The sequence below is a fragment of the Bubalus kerabau genome, chromosome 17 (genome assembly GCF_029407905.1).
Source record: "Bubalus kerabau isolate K-KA32 ecotype Philippines breed swamp buffalo chromosome 17, PCC_UOA_SB_1v2, whole genome shotgun sequence".
NCBI lineage: Eukaryota > Metazoa > Chordata > Mammalia > Artiodactyla > Bovidae > Bubalus > Bubalus kerabau.
In genome coordinates, this window is record NC_073640.1 from 59363093 (window position 1) to 59381290 (window position 18198).

General features: G+C 53.7%; 2 protein-coding genes across 7 annotated transcripts; both read left to right on the forward strand.

Annotated features, from left to right (window-relative positions):
* The first annotated feature begins 1860 nt into the window (after window positions 1-1860).
* On the forward strand, window positions 1861-8150 carry FCGRT (Fc gamma receptor and transporter). Of its 3 annotated transcripts, none has more exons than XM_055552038.1 (7): window positions 1861-1998; window positions 2420-2506; window positions 2802-3050; window positions 3158-3433; window positions 6338-6607; window positions 7232-7348; window positions 7658-8150. In XM_055552038.1, exons 2-7 carry the CDS (start codon window positions 2434-2436, stop codon window positions 7735-7737), a joined length of 1065 nt encoding a protein of 354 aa, XP_055408013.1. In that variant the 5' UTR covers window positions 1861-1998; window positions 2420-2433; the 3' UTR covers window positions 7738-8150. The 3 variants fall into 3 exon arrangements, with proteins under 3 accessions (XP_055408013.1, XP_055408012.1, XP_055408014.1); XM_055552037.1 differs by having other exon boundaries at window positions 1862-2002; XM_055552039.1 differs by lacking the exons at window positions 1861-1998; window positions 7232-7348 and having other exon boundaries at window positions 2248-2506.
* Window positions 8151-8583: 433 nt separating this feature from the next.
* RCN3 (reticulocalbin 3) lies at window positions 8584-17788 on the forward strand. 4 transcript variants are annotated; one of them, XM_055552040.1, is made up of 7 exons: window positions 8584-8674; window positions 9094-9341; window positions 11134-11336; window positions 12353-12525; window positions 13853-13913; window positions 16050-16273; window positions 16509-17788. In XM_055552040.1, the coding sequence occupies exons 2-7, from the start codon at window positions 9100-9102 to the stop codon at window positions 16614-16616; spliced, it is 1011 nt and encodes a 336-aa protein (XP_055408015.1). In that variant the 5' UTR covers window positions 8584-8674; window positions 9094-9099; the 3' UTR covers window positions 16617-17788. The 4 variants fall into 4 exon arrangements, with proteins under 4 accessions (XP_055408015.1, XP_055408017.1, XP_055408019.1 ...); XM_055552042.1 differs by having other exon boundaries at window positions 16050-16249; XM_055552044.1 differs by having other exon boundaries at window positions 16050-16165.
* The last annotated feature ends 410 nt before the right edge of the window (window positions 17789-18198 follow it).

Here is an 18198-nt window from a genome sequence, read left to right on the forward strand (position 1 = left end):
ATGGGCTACCGTGCACGGGGTTGCAAAGAGTCGGACACAACTAAGCACGCACACGTACATGGTTAAAGACGTGTCAATTTGGCGGGGCCACAGTGCCCAGATGTTTGGTCCAACATTATTCTGGATGTTTCTGTGTGGGTGTTTGGGGGTGAAATTACACTGAAATCAGTGGACTCTGAGTAGAGCCAACCACCCCCACCATAATGTGGGTGGGCCTCATCCAATCGGGCAAAGGTGGAAAACTGACCTTCCCTCAAGCAAAGGGGAACCCTGCCAGTGGATTGCGTTTAGATTTCATCTGCAAGATGAGCTCTTCTGGGTTTTCCAGATAGCCTGCCTTTGGACTTGAACTGTAATTCTTTCCGGCCACCTCTATCACATTTTGAACTCGCCAAGTCTTCTCGATCACGTGCACCAATTTCTTATACTAAGTCTCTTTCTCTCTATATATACACATCCTGTTGATTCTGTTTTTCCAAGAAACCCTGACTAATATATCATATGACCTAGCAAGTCCACTCCTGGAGAAGGCAATGGCATCCTACTCCAGTACTCTTGCCTGGCAAATCCCATGGACGGAGGAGCCTGGTAGGCTGCAGTCCATGGGGTCGCTGAGGGTCGGACACAACTGAGTGACTTCACTTTCACTTTTCACTTTCATGCATTGGAGAAGGAAATGGCAACCCACTCCAGTGTTCTTGCCTGGAGAATCCCAGGGACGGGGGAGCCTGGTGGGCTGCTGTCTGTGGGGTTGCACAGAGTCGGACACGACTGAAGTGGCTTAGCAGCAGCAGCAGCAACATGCAGGGAAAAAAAAATGTAAAAAACCAACAACCTTGCAAGCAAATGTTTGCAGCAGTATTAGTCATAATAGCCAAAAAAGTGAAAACAACCAAATGTCCATCAGCTGCTGAAGGGATGAACCAAGTGTGGTCAATGAATACGACGGAATATCATCCAGCCGTGAAGAGGAACGAAGTCCTGCCGCATGCTACCATGTGGCTAAATCTTGAAAATGGCATGCTGGGAAATACCCTGGCAAACCAGTGGTTAAGACTCTGCATTAAAAAAAAAAAAAAAAAAGACTCTGCATTTTCATTGTGATCTTCTGCAAGTCCTGCGGGGAGGCCAAAAAAAGAAAAACCCCACAGTACACTAAACGAAAGATGCCAGATATAAAATGCCACATTAATTTGAAATGTCCTGAATTGGCAAATCCATGGAGACAGAAAGTAAATTCGTGGTTGCCAGGGGCAAGGGGGAGAAGGGACCACTTAATGTGTCTGGGATCTCCTTTGGGATGATGAAAAAGTTCTGGAACTAGATCATGGTGATGGTTGCACAACATTGTGAGTGCACCAAATGTCACTAATAGTAACTCCTTTGTCTTGGGCACTTTACCACAATAAAACAAGTGAATGGAAGCGTTATAGCAGGAATGTGGGCTGGAAGTGGGAGGCTGGATGATGCCCCAAGTATGGTGTAGAATATTGGGTCTGTGCATTACTGAGGTCATACCAGAAGATATTAAGGAATTGCAGGGGCACTTTAAGAGGCCCCCTGGGGGAGGAAGGAAGAAATGTGGAAGCTGGAGAACTTTTATCACCGCAGGCGTTAGTGACCTTTTGGGATGGGGGGCGGACAAGGAGGTAAGGAGGGGACCCACACAGACCTCCAAATTTGGCACTCGGATAATACTGATTCTCAACTTTGTCATGAATTTGCTGGGTGGCTGACATTCTCAAGATAAGAAAATCAGGGAGCAACAGTGCAAGAGAGAGAAAAAAAAAAAAGACAAAAGTTTTTCGAGAGAGGCAGAGACGGACACTCAGCCAGACCGGGCCCTGGGCCCGGGGTGTGCCCTACAGCTGTAGGGGCGGGGTTGGATATTCCTGGAGTCGAGGAGCCGTCGTCTCTGGACAGGATGTGAGAGAGGAACTGGGGTCTCCAGTCACGGGAGCCGGCTGGGGCCGCAGAGGGAAGGGATCGCGGCTGCCAGTGAGTGAGTCCAGAGCTGGGGCCCCTAGACCGAGGGCCGGGCGCAGGACTCCCGGGTCTCAGGGACTAGGGAGCCGGCGATCTGGACTTTGGGGTCCGAGGGAGGAGGGGACGGAACTCGCGGGTCTGAGGGGGGAGGAGGAGGAAGGATGAGGAGGCGGGGCCGAAGTCTGAGCCAGGAATCTCAGCCTATCCAGGCTCTGTAACTAATTAACCAGCGCGGATCAAATTAGTGGGTGAAAGTTCATCGAGGAGGAGGGCCTTGTTGTCATCCTCCCAGCGGGATAGAGCTCCTCCACCTGCAGCCGCGGGCGCGCGGGGTAGCCGAGCCGAGCCGAGCCGGGCCGGGCCGGGCCGGGCCAGAGCTGCGGGAGGGGCGGGCCGGGGGTCCGGAGGAGTCACGCGCCCCCTCCCGCCCCAGGTCTCCCACTCAGGATGCGGCTTCCCCGGCCTCAGCCCTGGGGGCTCGGTTTGCTGCTCGTCCTCCTGCCTGGGGCGCTGAGCGCAGGTGAGGGGCTGCCGGGCACGAGGGACGTGCCAGCCTCCGGGAAGTGACCGAAATCCGAGATTCCCCGCTCGAGCCGGGGGACTTCCTTCTCGGACGCATTTCGTCTGGTTTCCCACGATCTTTTCTCCCTCTGGCGGTCTGTCTGGAAAACACCTGTCCCCTTCTTCCTGGGACTCCCTCCCCAACCCCCCACCCCGCCAGGGTCTGGCCCCTCAGTCTGGGGTGGGGGTCTTTTCTCTCCCGGGGTGTCTGTCCCATCTAGGTCCCCCGCCCCATCTGCTCTCTTCGCCGGCAGAGAACTATCGCTCGCTCCAGTACCACTTCACCGCCGTGTCGGCCCCCGCAGCGGGGACCCCTGCATTCTGGGTTTCGGGCTGGCTGGGGCCCCAGCAGTACCTGAGCTACAATAACCTGCGGGCGCAGGCTGAGCCCTACGGCGCATGGGTCTGGGAAAGCCAGGTGTCCTGGTATTGGGAGAAAGAGACCATGGACCTGAGGAACCAGGAGACGCTCTTCCTCGAAGCGCTCCAAGCTTTAGGCGAAGGTGAGACGGGGACTTCCTGGGCTGGGAGCCTGTATCCCGGGTCTGAGGGAGGAGGGGACGGCGGAACCCTGCTCCCGGGCCCGCTCATCCGTGTGTGGGCACCCCAGGCCCCTTCACCATGCAGGGCCTGTTGGGCTGCGAGTTGGGCCCTGACAATATCTCGGTGCCGGTGGCCAAGTTTGCCCTGAACGGCGAGGAGTTCATGATGTTTGACCCCAAGCTGGGCATCTGGGATGGTGACTGGCCTGAGTCCCGGACTGTCAGTATCAAGTGGACGCAGCAGCCAGAGGCGGTCAACAAGGAGAAGACCTTCCTCCTCTACTCCTGCCCACACCGGCTGCTGGGGCATCTGGAGAGGGGCCGGGGCAACCTGGAGTGGAAAGGTGAGCAACCCCTGATCACTGCAGGCCCTCTCCATTCCCAGGGCCTCATCCTCTTCCCCAGCCTCTCCCCGTCGGCCCCCTTGACTCCAGTCCACCCTGCTCGCCCACAATCACATCTCTGAGGGTCTTCCTCCACCCCTTGTGGTCCCCAGCCCCTCTCTTGCACACAGCCCTCCCGTGGCTCCCAGAGCCCTCGGGGCACGGTTCAGGCCCCTGGCATTGCGATCCCACGTGGCATGGCCTCTGCCCCTCACCTCAGCCTCTCCTGTCTCCTTCTGCCCCACTCAGCCAGATGCAGTCACCCAGAGTCCCCTGAGCTTGCCCCAGCCCTCCCATTTCTCCACCTTTGCCAGTTTCCCTGGTGCCAGAGGCCACTGGTGTCAGGTTCCACTCTGGCCCTGAGGTTTTTCTCTCGCCTCCTTCAGACGCCCGCAGGACCTTATGTGACCTCCATTCCATACATCACGTGTCACTCTGAGCTATAATTATAGGCATGTCTAGGGAATTCAAGGGCTGCAGTTTAGAGCTCTTTTGTCCTCAGCCTCTCCAACACTGAGTTTCCTGCTTCTATCTCGGCCCTCAGTTCAGACTCTCCTCCACCCAGGAGTCAGGTGGAACGTTTTAAAAACATAAATGAGCTCCCATCCCACCCATGCTTAAAACCACACCACAGATTCGCACTCATCTTGGATGAAAATCCAAACTCTCCTCCGAGGCCTGCAAGCCCTGCATGGCCTGGCTGCTTTCCACCGCTGTAATTTCACAATGCCCCCAGTGACACTGGACTTCTCCCTTTCCTCCAGTATGTCAGGTTCTTTCCTCCCTCAGGGCCTTTGCACCAGCTGTTCTCGCTGCCGTTTAAAAAAAAAAAAAATTAATTAATTTACTTTTGGCTGTGTCAGGTCACCATTGTGGCAGCGCTGCAGGCTTCTCTCTAGCTGTGGTGCCCAGATGCAGTTGCCTCACGGCATGTGGGGTCTTAGTTCTCCGAGCAGGGATCAAACCCCTGTCCCCTGCGTTACAAGGTGGATTCTTAATCTCTGGACCACCAGAGTAGTCCCCAGTGTTCCCTTTGCTTTTGATGCTCTTTCTTGGGCTCCGGCCAGGACTGGGTCCTTCTCATGCTAAAGGTTTGACCTTGAATGTCCACTCTTCAGTAGGGCCCTCCCTGGCTAAAGGGTGCCCCCAAGTCGTACCCCCTTATTGTCTCTCATGCCCCTGTTTTTTGTCCATTCATTCATTATAGCATCTTTCATTTTTTGTTGTTTTTTTTCTTGAGGTGTGACTTACCTATCTAAAGTACACTGCTCAGGGACTGTCCTGGTGGTTCAGTGGTTAAGACTCTGAGCTCCCAATGCAGGAGGCAAGGGTTCAATCCCTGGTCAGGGAAGTAGACCCGCATGCCACACAGTGTGGCCAAAAAAAAAAGTACATGGCTCAATTTTTTTTTTTTTTTTGGCTGTGCTACTCAGGGATCAAACCTGTGCCTCCTGCATTGGAAGCACAGAGTCTTAACCACTGGCCACTAGGAAAGTCCCTGAACCCGAAATTTATTTGTCAAGAAGTTTTATATTATGAATTAAAATTTTTAAATAGTTATAGTACCACTACTCAGTTGTAAAATTTCTTCTTGTGTCTGTTCGGGAACATTGTGTCTCTCAGGAATTTGTCAAGTTCATTTAAATTTCAAGTGTGCTGGCTTGAAATTTTTCATATCCTCTATCTATTGAATGACTGTAGGGCCTGTCTTATTTTCCCTCACCACACTTTCATAGCCTGTTTCCCTTTCATTTATTTTAAAAGTATTTATTTTTGGCTGTGTCTGGCCTTAGTTGTGGCATGCAGGATCTTCCCTTGTGGTGCTCCGGGTCTTCATTTTGACGAGTGGGCTTCTCTCTAATTGTAGGGCATGGGCTCGGTAGTTGCAGTGCTCAGGCTTAGTTGTCCTGCAGCATGTTGGATCTTAGTTCCCCAACCAGGGATCGAACCCATGTCTCCTGCATTGGAAGGCAAATTCTTAATCACTGGACCACCAGCAAAGTCCTCCCTTTCATTTACATATACACAAATATTCATTTCTCTGGTAGCTCAGAGAATCTGGTGGTAAAGAATCTGCCTGCAATGCAGGAGACCTGGGTTCTATGCCTGGGTTGGGAAGATCCCCTGGGGAAGGGAGTGGCTACTTACTCCCGTATTCTTGCCTGGAGAGTCCCATGGACAGAGGAGCCTGATGGGCTACAGTCTATGGGGTCACAGAGAGTTGGACACGACTGAGCGACTAACACACTCCTCTCATTAGAACACAAGCTCCACGAGGACAGGGACTTTTGTCTCTTGTTCACTGTTGTATCTCTAGTGCCTGGAAGAGTGCCTGGCACATCCCATGGTAGATGCGTGTGTCATTGTAGGAAGGACTGGAAGAGAGATGGATACCCTTGTGGTGGGCAGGTTGGATATCAGTACCCCTAAGAAGGCCTTTCCCCCTTTATCGTTATGTTCTCTAGGCTCAGGACAGCATAGGGCACGATCAGGTGTAGTATGGGGGCTTCTCAGGTGGCACAGTGGTAAAGAATCCACCTGCCAATGTAGGAGATGCAAGAGACGCAGGTTCGATCCCTGGGTCCGGAAGATCCCCTGGAGTAGGAAATGGCAACCTGCTCCAGTATTCTTGCCTGGAGAGTCCCATAGACAGAGGAAACTGGTGGGCTACAGTCCATGGGGTTGCAAAGAGTCAGACATGACTGAGCGACTGAGCACACAGCACAGAGCAGCACACCGCACGTGGTGGGACCTGCTGGGTAGAGGGGTAGGAATGGAGGCCTCTCTCCATCTCTGCGCAACCCTGGGCCTGGTCCGGGGGTCCCTGGGCCTGGGACTTAGGCCTGTCTGCCTGTTCGTCTGCAGAGCCACCCTCCATGCGCTTGAAGGCCCGACCCGGCAGTCCCGGCCTCTCTGTGCTCACCTGCAGTGCCTTCTCCTTCTACCCACCTGAGCTGAAGCTGCGCTTCCTGCGGAACGGGCTGGCCATTGGCTCTGGTGAGATAGACATGGGCCCCAACGGCGACGGCTCCTTCTACGCCTGGTCATCACTCACAGTCAAGAGTGGCGACGAGCACCACTACCGCTGCGTGGTGCAGCACTCGGGGCTGGCCCAGCCCCTCACGGTGGAGCTGGGTGAGGTCCTCCTGGGGAACTGTGCTCCCGACTTCTGGTTGTCTTTTCTCCCTCTGCTGCAGCAACCCTTCCTGAGTCTGACTGCTTTCTGCCCCACCGCTGCCAGTTCGTCCAAAGCCTGACAGCCTCTTGTCCTGCGTTGCTTGCCTCCCCACGTCTGAGTGCCTTCCATCCTGCTGCTGCTGGCCTCGTTGATTCTGGCCACTCGTTAACTGCTATGGGACGTCCTCCCTAAGTCTGACCACCTTCCGTCCTGCTGCTGCTAGTCTTCAGGGAGTCTGACCATTCGTTGTCTGCTGCTGCCAGGCCTCTATGAGTCTGATGTTTTACTGCTCTGTGCCCACCCCTCCTCTCCAAGTTGGAACACCGCCCACTCTGCTACTACAGGTCCCTTGACCAGAGTGATTGAGACGCCTCTTGCTACAGCTGGTTCTTATATCCAACCTGGGGACTTTCTAGATCTAGAACATCCTGGGAGTGGCCTTCCCTTTACCCACGCCCACTCCCCACAACCTGGTGCTGGGATCTCTGGGGTTGGGAGGGACTGCGAACCCCCCGTCCCCTGTCCTGACTCAGATGTGGCGGAGGGTCCCTTAAATATCTCACAACATTGTCTGACTGCAGAATCACCAGCCAGGACCTCGGTGCCAGTGGTGGGGATCGTCATCGGCTTATTCCTCCTCCTGACAGTGGCTGCGGGAGGAGCTCTCCTGTGGAGAAGGATGAGGAACGGGCTGCCAGGTGTGGGACAGGAAGAGGAAGGTGCCTCAGAGAGAGGAGTAGAGACCCCCTCCAAAATAGGGAGATTCATTCCTGCAGGGACAGAGGGGGACAGAGACCCAGAGAGAGATGGGAAGAAAGAAAACTGGAGGGGAGAAAGAGACTCAGAGGGGGATAGAAATCCATAGAGTAGGACAGAGACTGAAAAAGACAGACACACACAAACAACACACACCACACACACACACACACACACACGTGGGGAGGGGCAGGCAGAGACCTGGAGGATTTCAAAGTCTCTAATGATCTCCCCTGTCCCTCTTTTCTCAGCTCCTTGGATCTCTTTCCGTGGGGAGGATGTAGGGGCCCTCCTGCCCACTCCCGGCCTGTCCAAGGATGGTGAATCTTAGGATAAAAATGCATTCCCAGCAACTGCCGATCGATCATCCCCCATCCTGGCTGTTACCAGCTAATGTCCTCAGGTCCTTTTCATGCTGTGAGACCTCCGGGAATCCTGGTATTTTTGAGCCTCCGGAAGGAGCCCGATGTCCTCCCTCTGGATTTCTCCTCCTGTGATCTGCCTCAGATCCCCCTCCTGATATATATGGTTCTTTTCCAGCTCCACATATAACATGGGTTTGGGCCCGAATCGTTGTATTCTCATCGTTTCGACTTTTTTAGAGAATTGTGAGGGGGGATAAATGGTATAAGCCTTGGGCTTCAAATCTCTCCTGAGGCTAACTTGTTGCCATGGTGGAATTTGCCAACTTTATATACCAAGTCATGTATTTTTAATGAATAAATTTCACAAATATTTACTGGATGTTTGTGCCAGGCATTTTGAGGAATTCTTGGCTGGAGTCTGATCTGACTTCTTGGTGTAGCAGAAGAAATGTTCCCTCCTTGAGGGAAAGGAAAGCCTCCTCTGGCTCCTAGGTTCCCTTCCTAAAACCTGCGGACAAAGGGAAAGAGATAAAAATACATCTCCCGTGAGGCTTTGAAGCTAGAGCAACTGGAGGTGGTCGGGCAGGGCGCCCCGATGCCTGCCGGGAGTTGTAGTTCCCCCGGCCGTGTCATTCCGGAGTTGCCCACTTCGCCGTCACCGGGAAGGGGCGGGGCCGAGCCTCGCGGGGCCGCGCTTTCCTTTGTGGACGTGGCGAGCGGAGCCCTTGGCCCGCCCTACTCTCTTTGACCCCGCCCCGTGAGGCCCTCAAGAGCGCTCATTGGTTGGGGGGCGGGGCCTCTGCACTTCAGGAGGCGGGGCCTGACTGGTGAGCCGCCAAATTGGGCATCTTTTTGGAGAAAGCAGGGTGGAACTTAGAGAGCGAAGTGAAGCTATCTGACCCGGTAAAGGGAGGCGGGGGCGGGTGGCCTGTCCAGGCAGGACGGTTTGGGTCCGCTTGGGTGGAGGATTGGGGACCAGGCTGAAAGCGATGCCCGGGAACCTGCAAGATTTCTCTCTGGCCACGACCCTGCCCTGAACTACGCGTGGGAAGTGCGCCACGTCTCCCGCTTGAATCCTACCCTCTTGGGGGTACTTCTCTGGGACTTCCTCAGAGGATTCGGTCCCCACAGCTGGTTAACCTCTGAGAATCCTTTCCCCCTTCCTGTCCCTTCTTGAGGCCCAAACTTTGCAACCAGCTACCAGCTCTCTGTCCTGTCCTGGGTCCACCCCCCCCCCCCCGCCCCACCCCGTCCCTATCCCTCCCATCCCCTCTCTGTCCTTTCCTCTGTGACCCTGACTCCTAGCCTCTGCCACTCCTCAGGGACTGATGATGTGGCCACCCTCACTTCTGCTGCTGCTGTTGCTGCTCAGGCGTGGAGCCCAGGGGAAGCCATCTCCTGACGCCGGCCCTCATGGCCAGGGGAGGGTGCACCACGCGGCCCCCCTGAGCGAAGCCCCTCATGATGACGCTCACGGGAACTTCCAATATGATCATGAAGCTTTTCTGGGACGAGAAGTGGCCAAGGAATTCGACCAACTCACTCCAGAGGAAAGTCAAGCTCGTCTGGGGTAGGAGAGAGATGGAGGGGAAGGAGGATAGTAATTTTCAAGAGGGAGTTTAGGGGAGCCTTCAGTGAGAAGGTGATATTTGAGCCACGTGGGTATATGGGGGAATAACATTCAGGCAGAGGGAACTCTAAGTGCAAAGGCCTTGAGGCAGGAGGGGGAATGATGTGCCTGGTGTATCTGAAAAAGGGAGAGGTGTATGTGACTGGAACCCAGTGAGCAGAGGGAGAAAGTAGGAGGTAGTAGCAGAGAGAAGAGAGAGATCAGGTTGTGCAGGGCCTTTGGGGCCCCAGTGAGATGAGAGCTATGGAATGGCTCTGAAGGAGGAGGTGCCAACTTCGGTTTTAACAGGATCCCTCTGGTTGCCATGCAGGGAACAGACTATAGGGAGCAAGAAGTAGAGAGCCCATTGAGGAACGGACTGCAGTCTTCCAGGTGGGAGATAAGAGACCAGGGTATCCCGACTCAGGGTGGAGATAGCCGTAGTGGTCAGCTATGCTGACTGGAATGTTGTGCATGGATGGAGTTGGATGAAGTAGGCTAACGCGTTTGTGGTCGCGCTTACTACAATGCCCAGCACCGTTCAAAGGGCTTACCAGGCTTAACTCATTTAATCCCAACATCCTCAGTCTGAGGTATGTTCTATTATTTATTCGCATTTTACAGAGGGGGAAACTAAGGCACAGAGAGGTTATATGACTTGCCTACAGTCACACGGCCAGCAAGAAGAGGCAGCAGGATTTGAATCTTAATGTCTGGCTCTAGAGTCCGAGCTCTTAACCACAGCTCGAACCTCTGGGTAGCCGGAGCAGAGCAGAGACAACATAACGCTGGAGGGACGGGTCAGCGACCTAGGCAGGGCCATCTCAAATTGGATTCTGGGGACTGGGTCGAGGGGCTTTGGGATGGAGACAGGAAGAAGGGCTCCGTCAGCGGTCGGGCGAGGACACAGCCCAATGACGGGACGTTACCAGGGATGGGACTTGGGAACCGACAGGCGTGGCCTGAGAGAAGGGGCATGAGGTGGTGGCTTAAAGGGGCTTGACCTGAGACAGGGAGGTGTGCAGGATTAGGCTGGAGCTCGGAGAGGAGTGGGTGAAGGCCGAGCCCGCCGTGTTGGGGGTGACAGTCATAGGGCAAAGCCTGATAACGGCTAGGAAAAACCAGGCGCAAGGGGAGAGTCGCAGCATACCTCGGGACTGCAGGGATATTGGCCTGAGATAGACGCGCGCGGCCTGGGAGGGGGCGGGGAAGAGGGCGGAGCTAGAGGGGCTAGCGGGCCAGGAGATTGGCGGAGCCAGGGAAGGGGGCGGGGCCAGAGACGGGGAGCGGTCCGGACCGCGTGTTGCCGTGGCAGTTAGAGTTCAGAGTGAATCTTGGGACAAGGAATCTGCGGGCGATGGGCGCGGTGTGACTCCTTGCCCTCCGTCCCCTCCCAGCTCTTTCAAGTGAGAGATGGAACACGCTCAGGGTTGAGAGGTGGGGCCAAAGTGGAGGGTTGGACCTGGATTGTCATGGGTCCTTCCCCCAAGCCGGCGAGTTGTAGAGCAGAGCGCCAGCCACAGGCTTGCTGCATCTCGGCAGAGAGGTTATCGACTCTGGGAGCGGAGCCTGGATTGAGAGGGCGGAGCCCTAAGGTGGGAGTGATCCTGGGATTGACAGACTCTTCCCCCCGGTTTTCCGGCGGGGACAGCATTTTCAGTCCTATATGGGGTTGTGTCTCCAGTGTCTAGAAGAAGGCGGGACCCGGGGTGGGCGGGGTCCGAGACTGACGTGCGCCCGCTCCGGCTCGCAGGCGCATCGTGGACCGCATGGACCGCGCCGGGGACGGGGATGGCTGGGTGTCGCTGGCCGAGCTCCGCTCGTGGATTGCACACACGCAGCAGCGGCACATACGGGACTCAGTGAGTGCGGCCTGGAACACGTACGACACAGACCGCGACGGGCGTGTGGGTTGGGAGGAGCTGCGCAACGCCACCTACGGCCACTATGAGCCGGGTACGCGGCGAGAACCGACCCCTGGTCCCCTCACACACCGTGACCCCGACATTTGTGACACCTTCATCCTGAGAACCTCAAGACACGTTAAACAGATCCCTAACCTTTGACTTCTGACCCTTGACCAGGGACCACCCCCAATCCCTGATCTCTGGTTTCTCATTCTGACATCCACTGGGGACCTCAGTTTCTTGACCAGGGACATCTAACCGCCCGAGCCCTATCAGTCTGACCTTTGACCTCTGACCTCTCATCCTGAGAACCCCAAAGCCATTTCCTCTGCCTCTGCCTCTGAATTCCTGCCTCTCATCACCAGGCCCAAGCCCTCTGCCCCAACACGGCTCTTATCCTCTAGCACCTGAACCCTCACCCCAACCCCACTCCAGACTTCTTCACATACCCTCAGGGGGATCGTTCCACACTCAGAGCTGACCCTGACCTTCCTTTGCTCACAGTCTCCCATGACTCCCCAGGGTCCTCAGGCTCACCCAACCTCAGCCCCACATCAGCCCCACCTCAGCCAACCTTCCACTTTCAATTTTCTGCATTTTCTGTCCCAGCTAAATGGATCTTCTGCAGTTCCCCTTAACTCACCATGCTCTGCAAACCTCTGTACTCTGCACATACCATTTCCTTTGCTGAAAATGCTCTTCCCTTCCTCTGTTCCCAGCAAGCTGAGTCAGTAAACTGCACCAGAGTGTGACTTCAGGGCCCAGAGGGCCAGTGTCAACTCACAGTCCATCCTTCCTGACTGCATAACCTTGGGCAAGTGATTTCCTCTCTCTGAGAGTCAGTTTTCTTCATAAAGTGAGGACAAACAAAATAACTCACTGTACTCGCTTCTTGGGAGAATGAATTGCAGTTTTGTAGATAAAGAGTTTAGCACATCATCAGGTCTCACTACAAGGTAGCTACTGTTAATTATTATTAATCGGTGGAGGTCTCCCTGCCGTCATTCCCCTGAGTTAGATCCCTCTATCTTAAAGCCCAGTCCACCAAGACCCCTCCTTCCCCAGGTGAAGAATTTCATGATGTGGAGGATGCGGAGACCTACAAGAAGATGCTGGCTCGGGACGAGCGGCGTTTCCGGGTGGCTGACCAGGATGGGGACTCAATGGCCACTCGGGAGGAGCTGACGGCCTTCTTGCACCCCGAGGAGTTCCCTCACATGCGGGACATTGTGATTGCTGTGAGTGGGGCCTGAGGAATACGGCTTTTCTTACCTCCCTTCCCGGAACCTAGGCTTCTGACGCCAAGACTTGCGTCCCAGCATTTACCTTGTGGGCCCCAGTGCCCACCCTCCACTCCCTAGTGTCTAATTACTCCTAATCTGGCCTCTCCTTTTCTTTTCTTTTTTTAATATTTATTTATTTATTTGGCTGCACTGGGTCTTTGTTGTGGCACATGGGATCTTTAGTTGTGTCCTGAAAACTCTTGGTTGTGGTATGTGGGATCCCATTCCCCGACCAGGGATTGAATGCATGTCCCCTGCATTGGGAGCATGGATTTTTGGCCACTGGGCCACCAGAGAAGTCCCTGGCCTCCCCCTTTCTGTGCTCACATTTGGAATCCAAGCACCCAGGCTACCTTCAGAAAATCACCCCCCTCCATAACTGCCTTAGAGGAGACTGTGTCAAAGCTGAATCCCAGGAAAATTCCAACCCTAGACATGGAGTGTCCACTCTGAGGCCATTTCTGCTTGCCCCCCATCTTCTATTACTTTATGATTTTTTTTTTTTTTTGCCAACTCTGTCTGTATTCTAGAGTGACAGGATTTTTTTTTTCTCTTCTCCCCCCTTTTTTTTTTCCACTAGACTTTAATCTCTAGAGCCATTTTAGGTTTATAGCAAAGTTGAATGGAAAGTCCAGACATTTCCCCTGTCCCCCTGCCCATGCTAGGGGTAGTTAAATTCTTCCACCTTTTCCACCTGGTGGGGGTTTCAGTATCTTTATTACATTAGACACCTCAAAGGATATTGCTCAGAATATTTTTTTAGTACTTATTTTTATGTGTTGGGCTGCGCTGGGTCTTAGTTGTGGCATGCAAACTCTTTTTTTAAAATTAATTTATTATGTTTATGTTTGGCTGTGCTGGTCTTCATTGCTGTGTAGACTTTTCTCTAGTTGCGGTGAGCAGGGTCTACGTCTGGTTGTGGTGAGCAGGCTTCTCATTGCTTCTCTTGTTGTGGAGCATGGGTGTGTGGGCTTCAGTTGTTGGGGCTCCCGGGCTCTAGACAGGCAGATTCTTTACCGATGAGCCACCAGGGACACCCTCATGCAAATTCTTGATTGTAGCATGTGGGATCTAGTTCCCCATCCAGGGATCGAACCCAGGTCCCCTGCATTGAGAGTGCAGAGTCTTGGCCCCTCGACCACCAGGGAAGTCTCTATGGCTCAGAATATTATCTACAGCTCTTGAAGAGGAACTTAACGACCAAACTCCTATTATTTTGTCCTGTTTGACTGCTTTCCTCTGTTTCTGCATTTTCTCAGCCCCGATGCCTCTTTCTCCCCAGGAAACCCTGGAGGATCTGGACAGAAACAAAGACGGCTACGTGCAAGTCGAGGAGTACATCGGTGAGTGGGCCCAACTCTCCCCCTGAGGACGCCTGTCCTCTCCCCAGCCACGGGTAGCAGCTGATACGTATCAGCCGTTAGAACAAAGACCCTCTGGAGTGGAGGCTGCCTGAATCCATTCACCCAAACACTCACGGAGCATCAGCTGTGGGTCAGGCCTGGGGGCCCTTTTACCGATGATGTATACTTGCTGGGTTTGGGCACATTTTTTTTTAATTATGTATTTTTCTATTTATTTTTGGCGGTGCTGGGTCTTCGTGGCTGTGTAGACTTTTCTCTAGTTGCGGAGAGCGTGGGGGCTACTCTCTAGCTGTGGTGCATGAGCTTCCTATTGCGGTGGCTTCTCTTATTATCGAGCACAGGCTGTAGGGCGTGGGGGCTTCACTAGCTGCGTCAAAAAGGCTCTAGAGCTCAGGCTCAGTAAATGCGGTGCACAGGCTTAGTTTCCTCGGGGCATGTGGGATCTTCCCAAATCGGGGATCAGACCTATGACTCCTGCACTGGCGAGCGGATTCTTTACCACTGAGCCACCAGGGAAGCCCTCCAGCAAATCTTGATCAAACACCCACTGTGTGCCAGGCCCAGGAAACATTTATTGACTTCCTTTGGTGTGCCAGACCAGAAAAGCATGTATCAAGCACCTACCGTGCACCTCAGTTTCCTCATCTTGTAAATGGAGATAATAGACCACCTACCATGTAGGAGCTATATATATAGTCAACCCAAATGCCCATCAACGGATGAATGGGTAAACAGGAGGGGATCCAGCCAGGCCATGGAATACTGTTCAGCTGTAAAAAAGAATGAAGCACCATCCGTATAACAATGTGGATCAACCTCGAGAACATCAGGCCAAGTGAAAGCAGACATAAAAAGCCACATCGTACATGATCCCATTTATCTGAAATGTCTACAGTAGGAAAATCCATTGTGATAGAAACCAGATAATCGGTTTCCAGGGGGCTGGAGGGAGGGAGGAATAGGGAGTAACTCCCGAATGGGCACAGGTGTCTTTTGGGGAAATGAAGACGTTCTGGAACTAGAGGGAGGGGGCGACTGCACACTGAGAATGTGCTAAGTGTCACTAATGGTGAATCTTAGGTTGTCGGCTTTTTACCACAATTCCAAGAAAAAAAAAAAAAAAGAACCCCATGTAACTTCCAGTTACTGTGGTCATCATTTCCCATAAGAAATGATGACTGGGACTTCTCTGGGGGTACAGTGGTTAGGACTGGGCGCTTTCACTTCCATGGCCACAGGTTCAGTTCATGGTTGGGGAGCTAAGATTCTGCAAGCTGTGAGGTGTGGCAGGAAAAAAGAAAAGCCTGAAGGTTAACTGGGTAATTGTGTGCCCAGCACCTGCTCCATTATTTTTTCCCCTGCTTGCTCCATCTTTGATGACATCTCTAAGACAGCTCCCTGGTTCAAACCCTGAGGAGAAGAAAGCATTCTGTCCTGATTATGGTGGCTTTGTGTCTGGTATAAAAAAAGACTTGTCTGTTTGTAATGTCTTCCGGATCTATCTGTGGGCCCTTGGGGTGAAGGGTTTTGCAAACATTTACAAATGATTGCCACAAAGGAGGGGCTCCTAGAATCTTGAGGGATGTTCTGGATGTGGTGAGCTGTTCATAGTGTAGCTTCAGAAGATCACCTATAAAAATTTTCACTCATTCCTCCTTCACATTCCTCCCCCACATGAGCACCTACCATGTGCCAAGCAGTGCACACTCTTGTGTCACGGGTGTATCAACCAAGTGGATGGATGATTCAATCAATCAAATGACCAATCCATCAGTGAAGTCAGTTTCAAGTGTAGCATAGGGATCACTGGAGAAGGGAATGGCAACCCACTCCAGTATTCTTGCCTGGAGAACCCCATGGACAGAGGAACCTGGTGGGCTACAGTCCATGGGGTCTCAAAGAGTCGGTACGACTGAAGCAACTTAGCACTCATAGCATGCATGCATAAGGGATCACCTGTAAATCAGGTTTTTTCCTAATCGGATTTAAACAGAAGAGGAAATTAAGGCAAAGGACAGGGAAAGGCCCAGGATCCGGAAATGTCAGAACCAGGCTGGGAGGTCCTGGGAACCACCCCTGATGTCACCCCCTCTCGCCCTGACTCCTCCATCCCAGCTGACCTGTACACGGCGGAGCCGGGGGAGGAGGAGCCGGCCTGGGTGCAGACCGAGCGGGAGCAGTTCCGGGACTTCCGGGATCTGAACAAGGATGGGAAGCTGGACGGGAGTGAGGTGGGCCACTGGGTGCTGCCCCCCGCCCAGGACCAGCCCCTGGTGGAGGCCAACCACTTACTGCATGAGAGCGACACGGACAAGGTGCGCGGACGGGGTCGGCTGCAGGTGGGTGGGCGGGCGCTGTGGGATGCGCAAAAATGACCAAGACTCAGGCCTGGGGCTTTGGGGTTCTTGTTTGCAGAAAGGAAGAGGGACAGAGAGTTTGAGATGGGGAGGGAGAAGAGGGGGGGGACAGGGACTCAGAGAGAGGGCGATGGCGATCGGGAGGCCATCCTTAGTTTCAGGGAGGAGCCTCCCAGATGGGGTCCATTGCCAGTCCCCTGACCTCTGACCCCCTCAGGACGGGCGTCTGAGCAAGGCTGAGATCCTGGGCAACTGGAACATGTTCGTGGGCAGCCAGGCCACCAACTACGGCGAGGATCTGACACGGCACCACGACGAGCTCTGAGCCCCATGAGCCCACTGCCGCCTCGTCGTCCCACGGGCTGACCTGGGGCGCCCCAGTGGCCAGGGCCCCACCTGTCCGGCCCTGCAGGAGGTGGACACCGACCTCAGCGTCCCCCTGCCCCTGGGCGCTCCACGGACTCACCACTGGGTCAACTTCTCTCCCTGAGACACCGCAGCCCCTCCCAGCTCCCCAAAGGGGCTCACAGGCCCAAATGATGAGATGAGGGATCACCCCTTTCTCACTGGCAGAGTCTCCCAGCCCAGACCAAGTCCCCCGACATCAGGCTCAGCCTCCAAAGGCCTCCACTAACCCCCCAGCTCCAAATCTGAGCCTCATCCCACACAACGGAGAAACACACCCCTGGGTGCCCTGAACTTGCCCCCAGCACCTACCCAAAGGATGTCTCTTCTCTGCCAGGGAGGCAATAAAATCCAGTGCCGGGGCCTCAGCTGCATGTCTCTCTGAAGGGGGGACAGGGGCCTCGGGGGCTGTGACTGGGAGAGGAACGTGTTGGGAGTTGGGGGACTGCTGTGGGCTGAAGGAAGGGACTAGGCATTTGAAGAGGGGGCTCTAGGGGTTGGGCAGGGTTTGAGGTTGTTCCTTAAATTATACATAATGACCCATCTCAGGGAACCCTGCCTCCCAGGTTATTGTTCGGTTGCTCAGTCGTTTCTGACTCTTTGCCACCCCATGGACTACAGCATGCCAGGCTTCCCTGTCCTTCACTGTCTCCCAGAGATTGCTCAAACTCATGTCTATTGAGTTGGTGATGCCATCCAACCATCTCATCCGCTATCATCTCCTTCTCCTGCCCTCAGTCTTTCCCAGCATCAGGGTCTTTTCTAGTGAGTCAGCTCTTTGCATCAGTAGCCAAAGTATTGGAGCTTCAGCTTCAGCATCAGTCCTTCCAATGAATATTCAAGATTCATTTCCTTTAGGACTGACCAGTTTGATCTCTTTGCAGTCTAAGGGACTCTCCAGAGTCTTCTCCAGCACCACATTTTTAAAGCATCAATTCTTCAGTGCTCAACCTTCTTTATGGTCCAACTCCCACATCCATACATGACTACTGGAAAAGCCATAGCTTTGACTAGACGGACTTTTGTCAGCAAAGGGATGTCTCTGCTTTTTAATATGCTGTCTAGGGTTGTCATAGCCTCCCAGATACTGAGCATTAAGCCAGAATACCTGTGTAACTCATGGGAAACCTACCTAGGTTCACCTGTGGGTGATTGTGGGAAGGAAGAAATGAACACATCCCCTCCAAGCTCTGACCCAGAGCCAGGACCTGATCTCTCCCCTGTTAGTATAAAAGAAGTCTGAATTCTAACTCAGAGAAAATGGTTCTTTGAGACACACTAGTCCACCACCTTCTTGGTCTGCTGACTTTGTGAATAAAGTCACTATTCTTTGCCCTGACAACTCATCTCTGGATTTATTGGCCTGTTGTGGGAGGAGCAGTACCAGTTTTGGCAAAGCCAACTGGGAGCCTCCTTGCTTCTGGCCCACCCACCCCTGTTAGGGAATTTTGGGGTAAATCCCTAGCAGCTGGGAGACCACTTGTCCTGAGGATCTTCCTTTC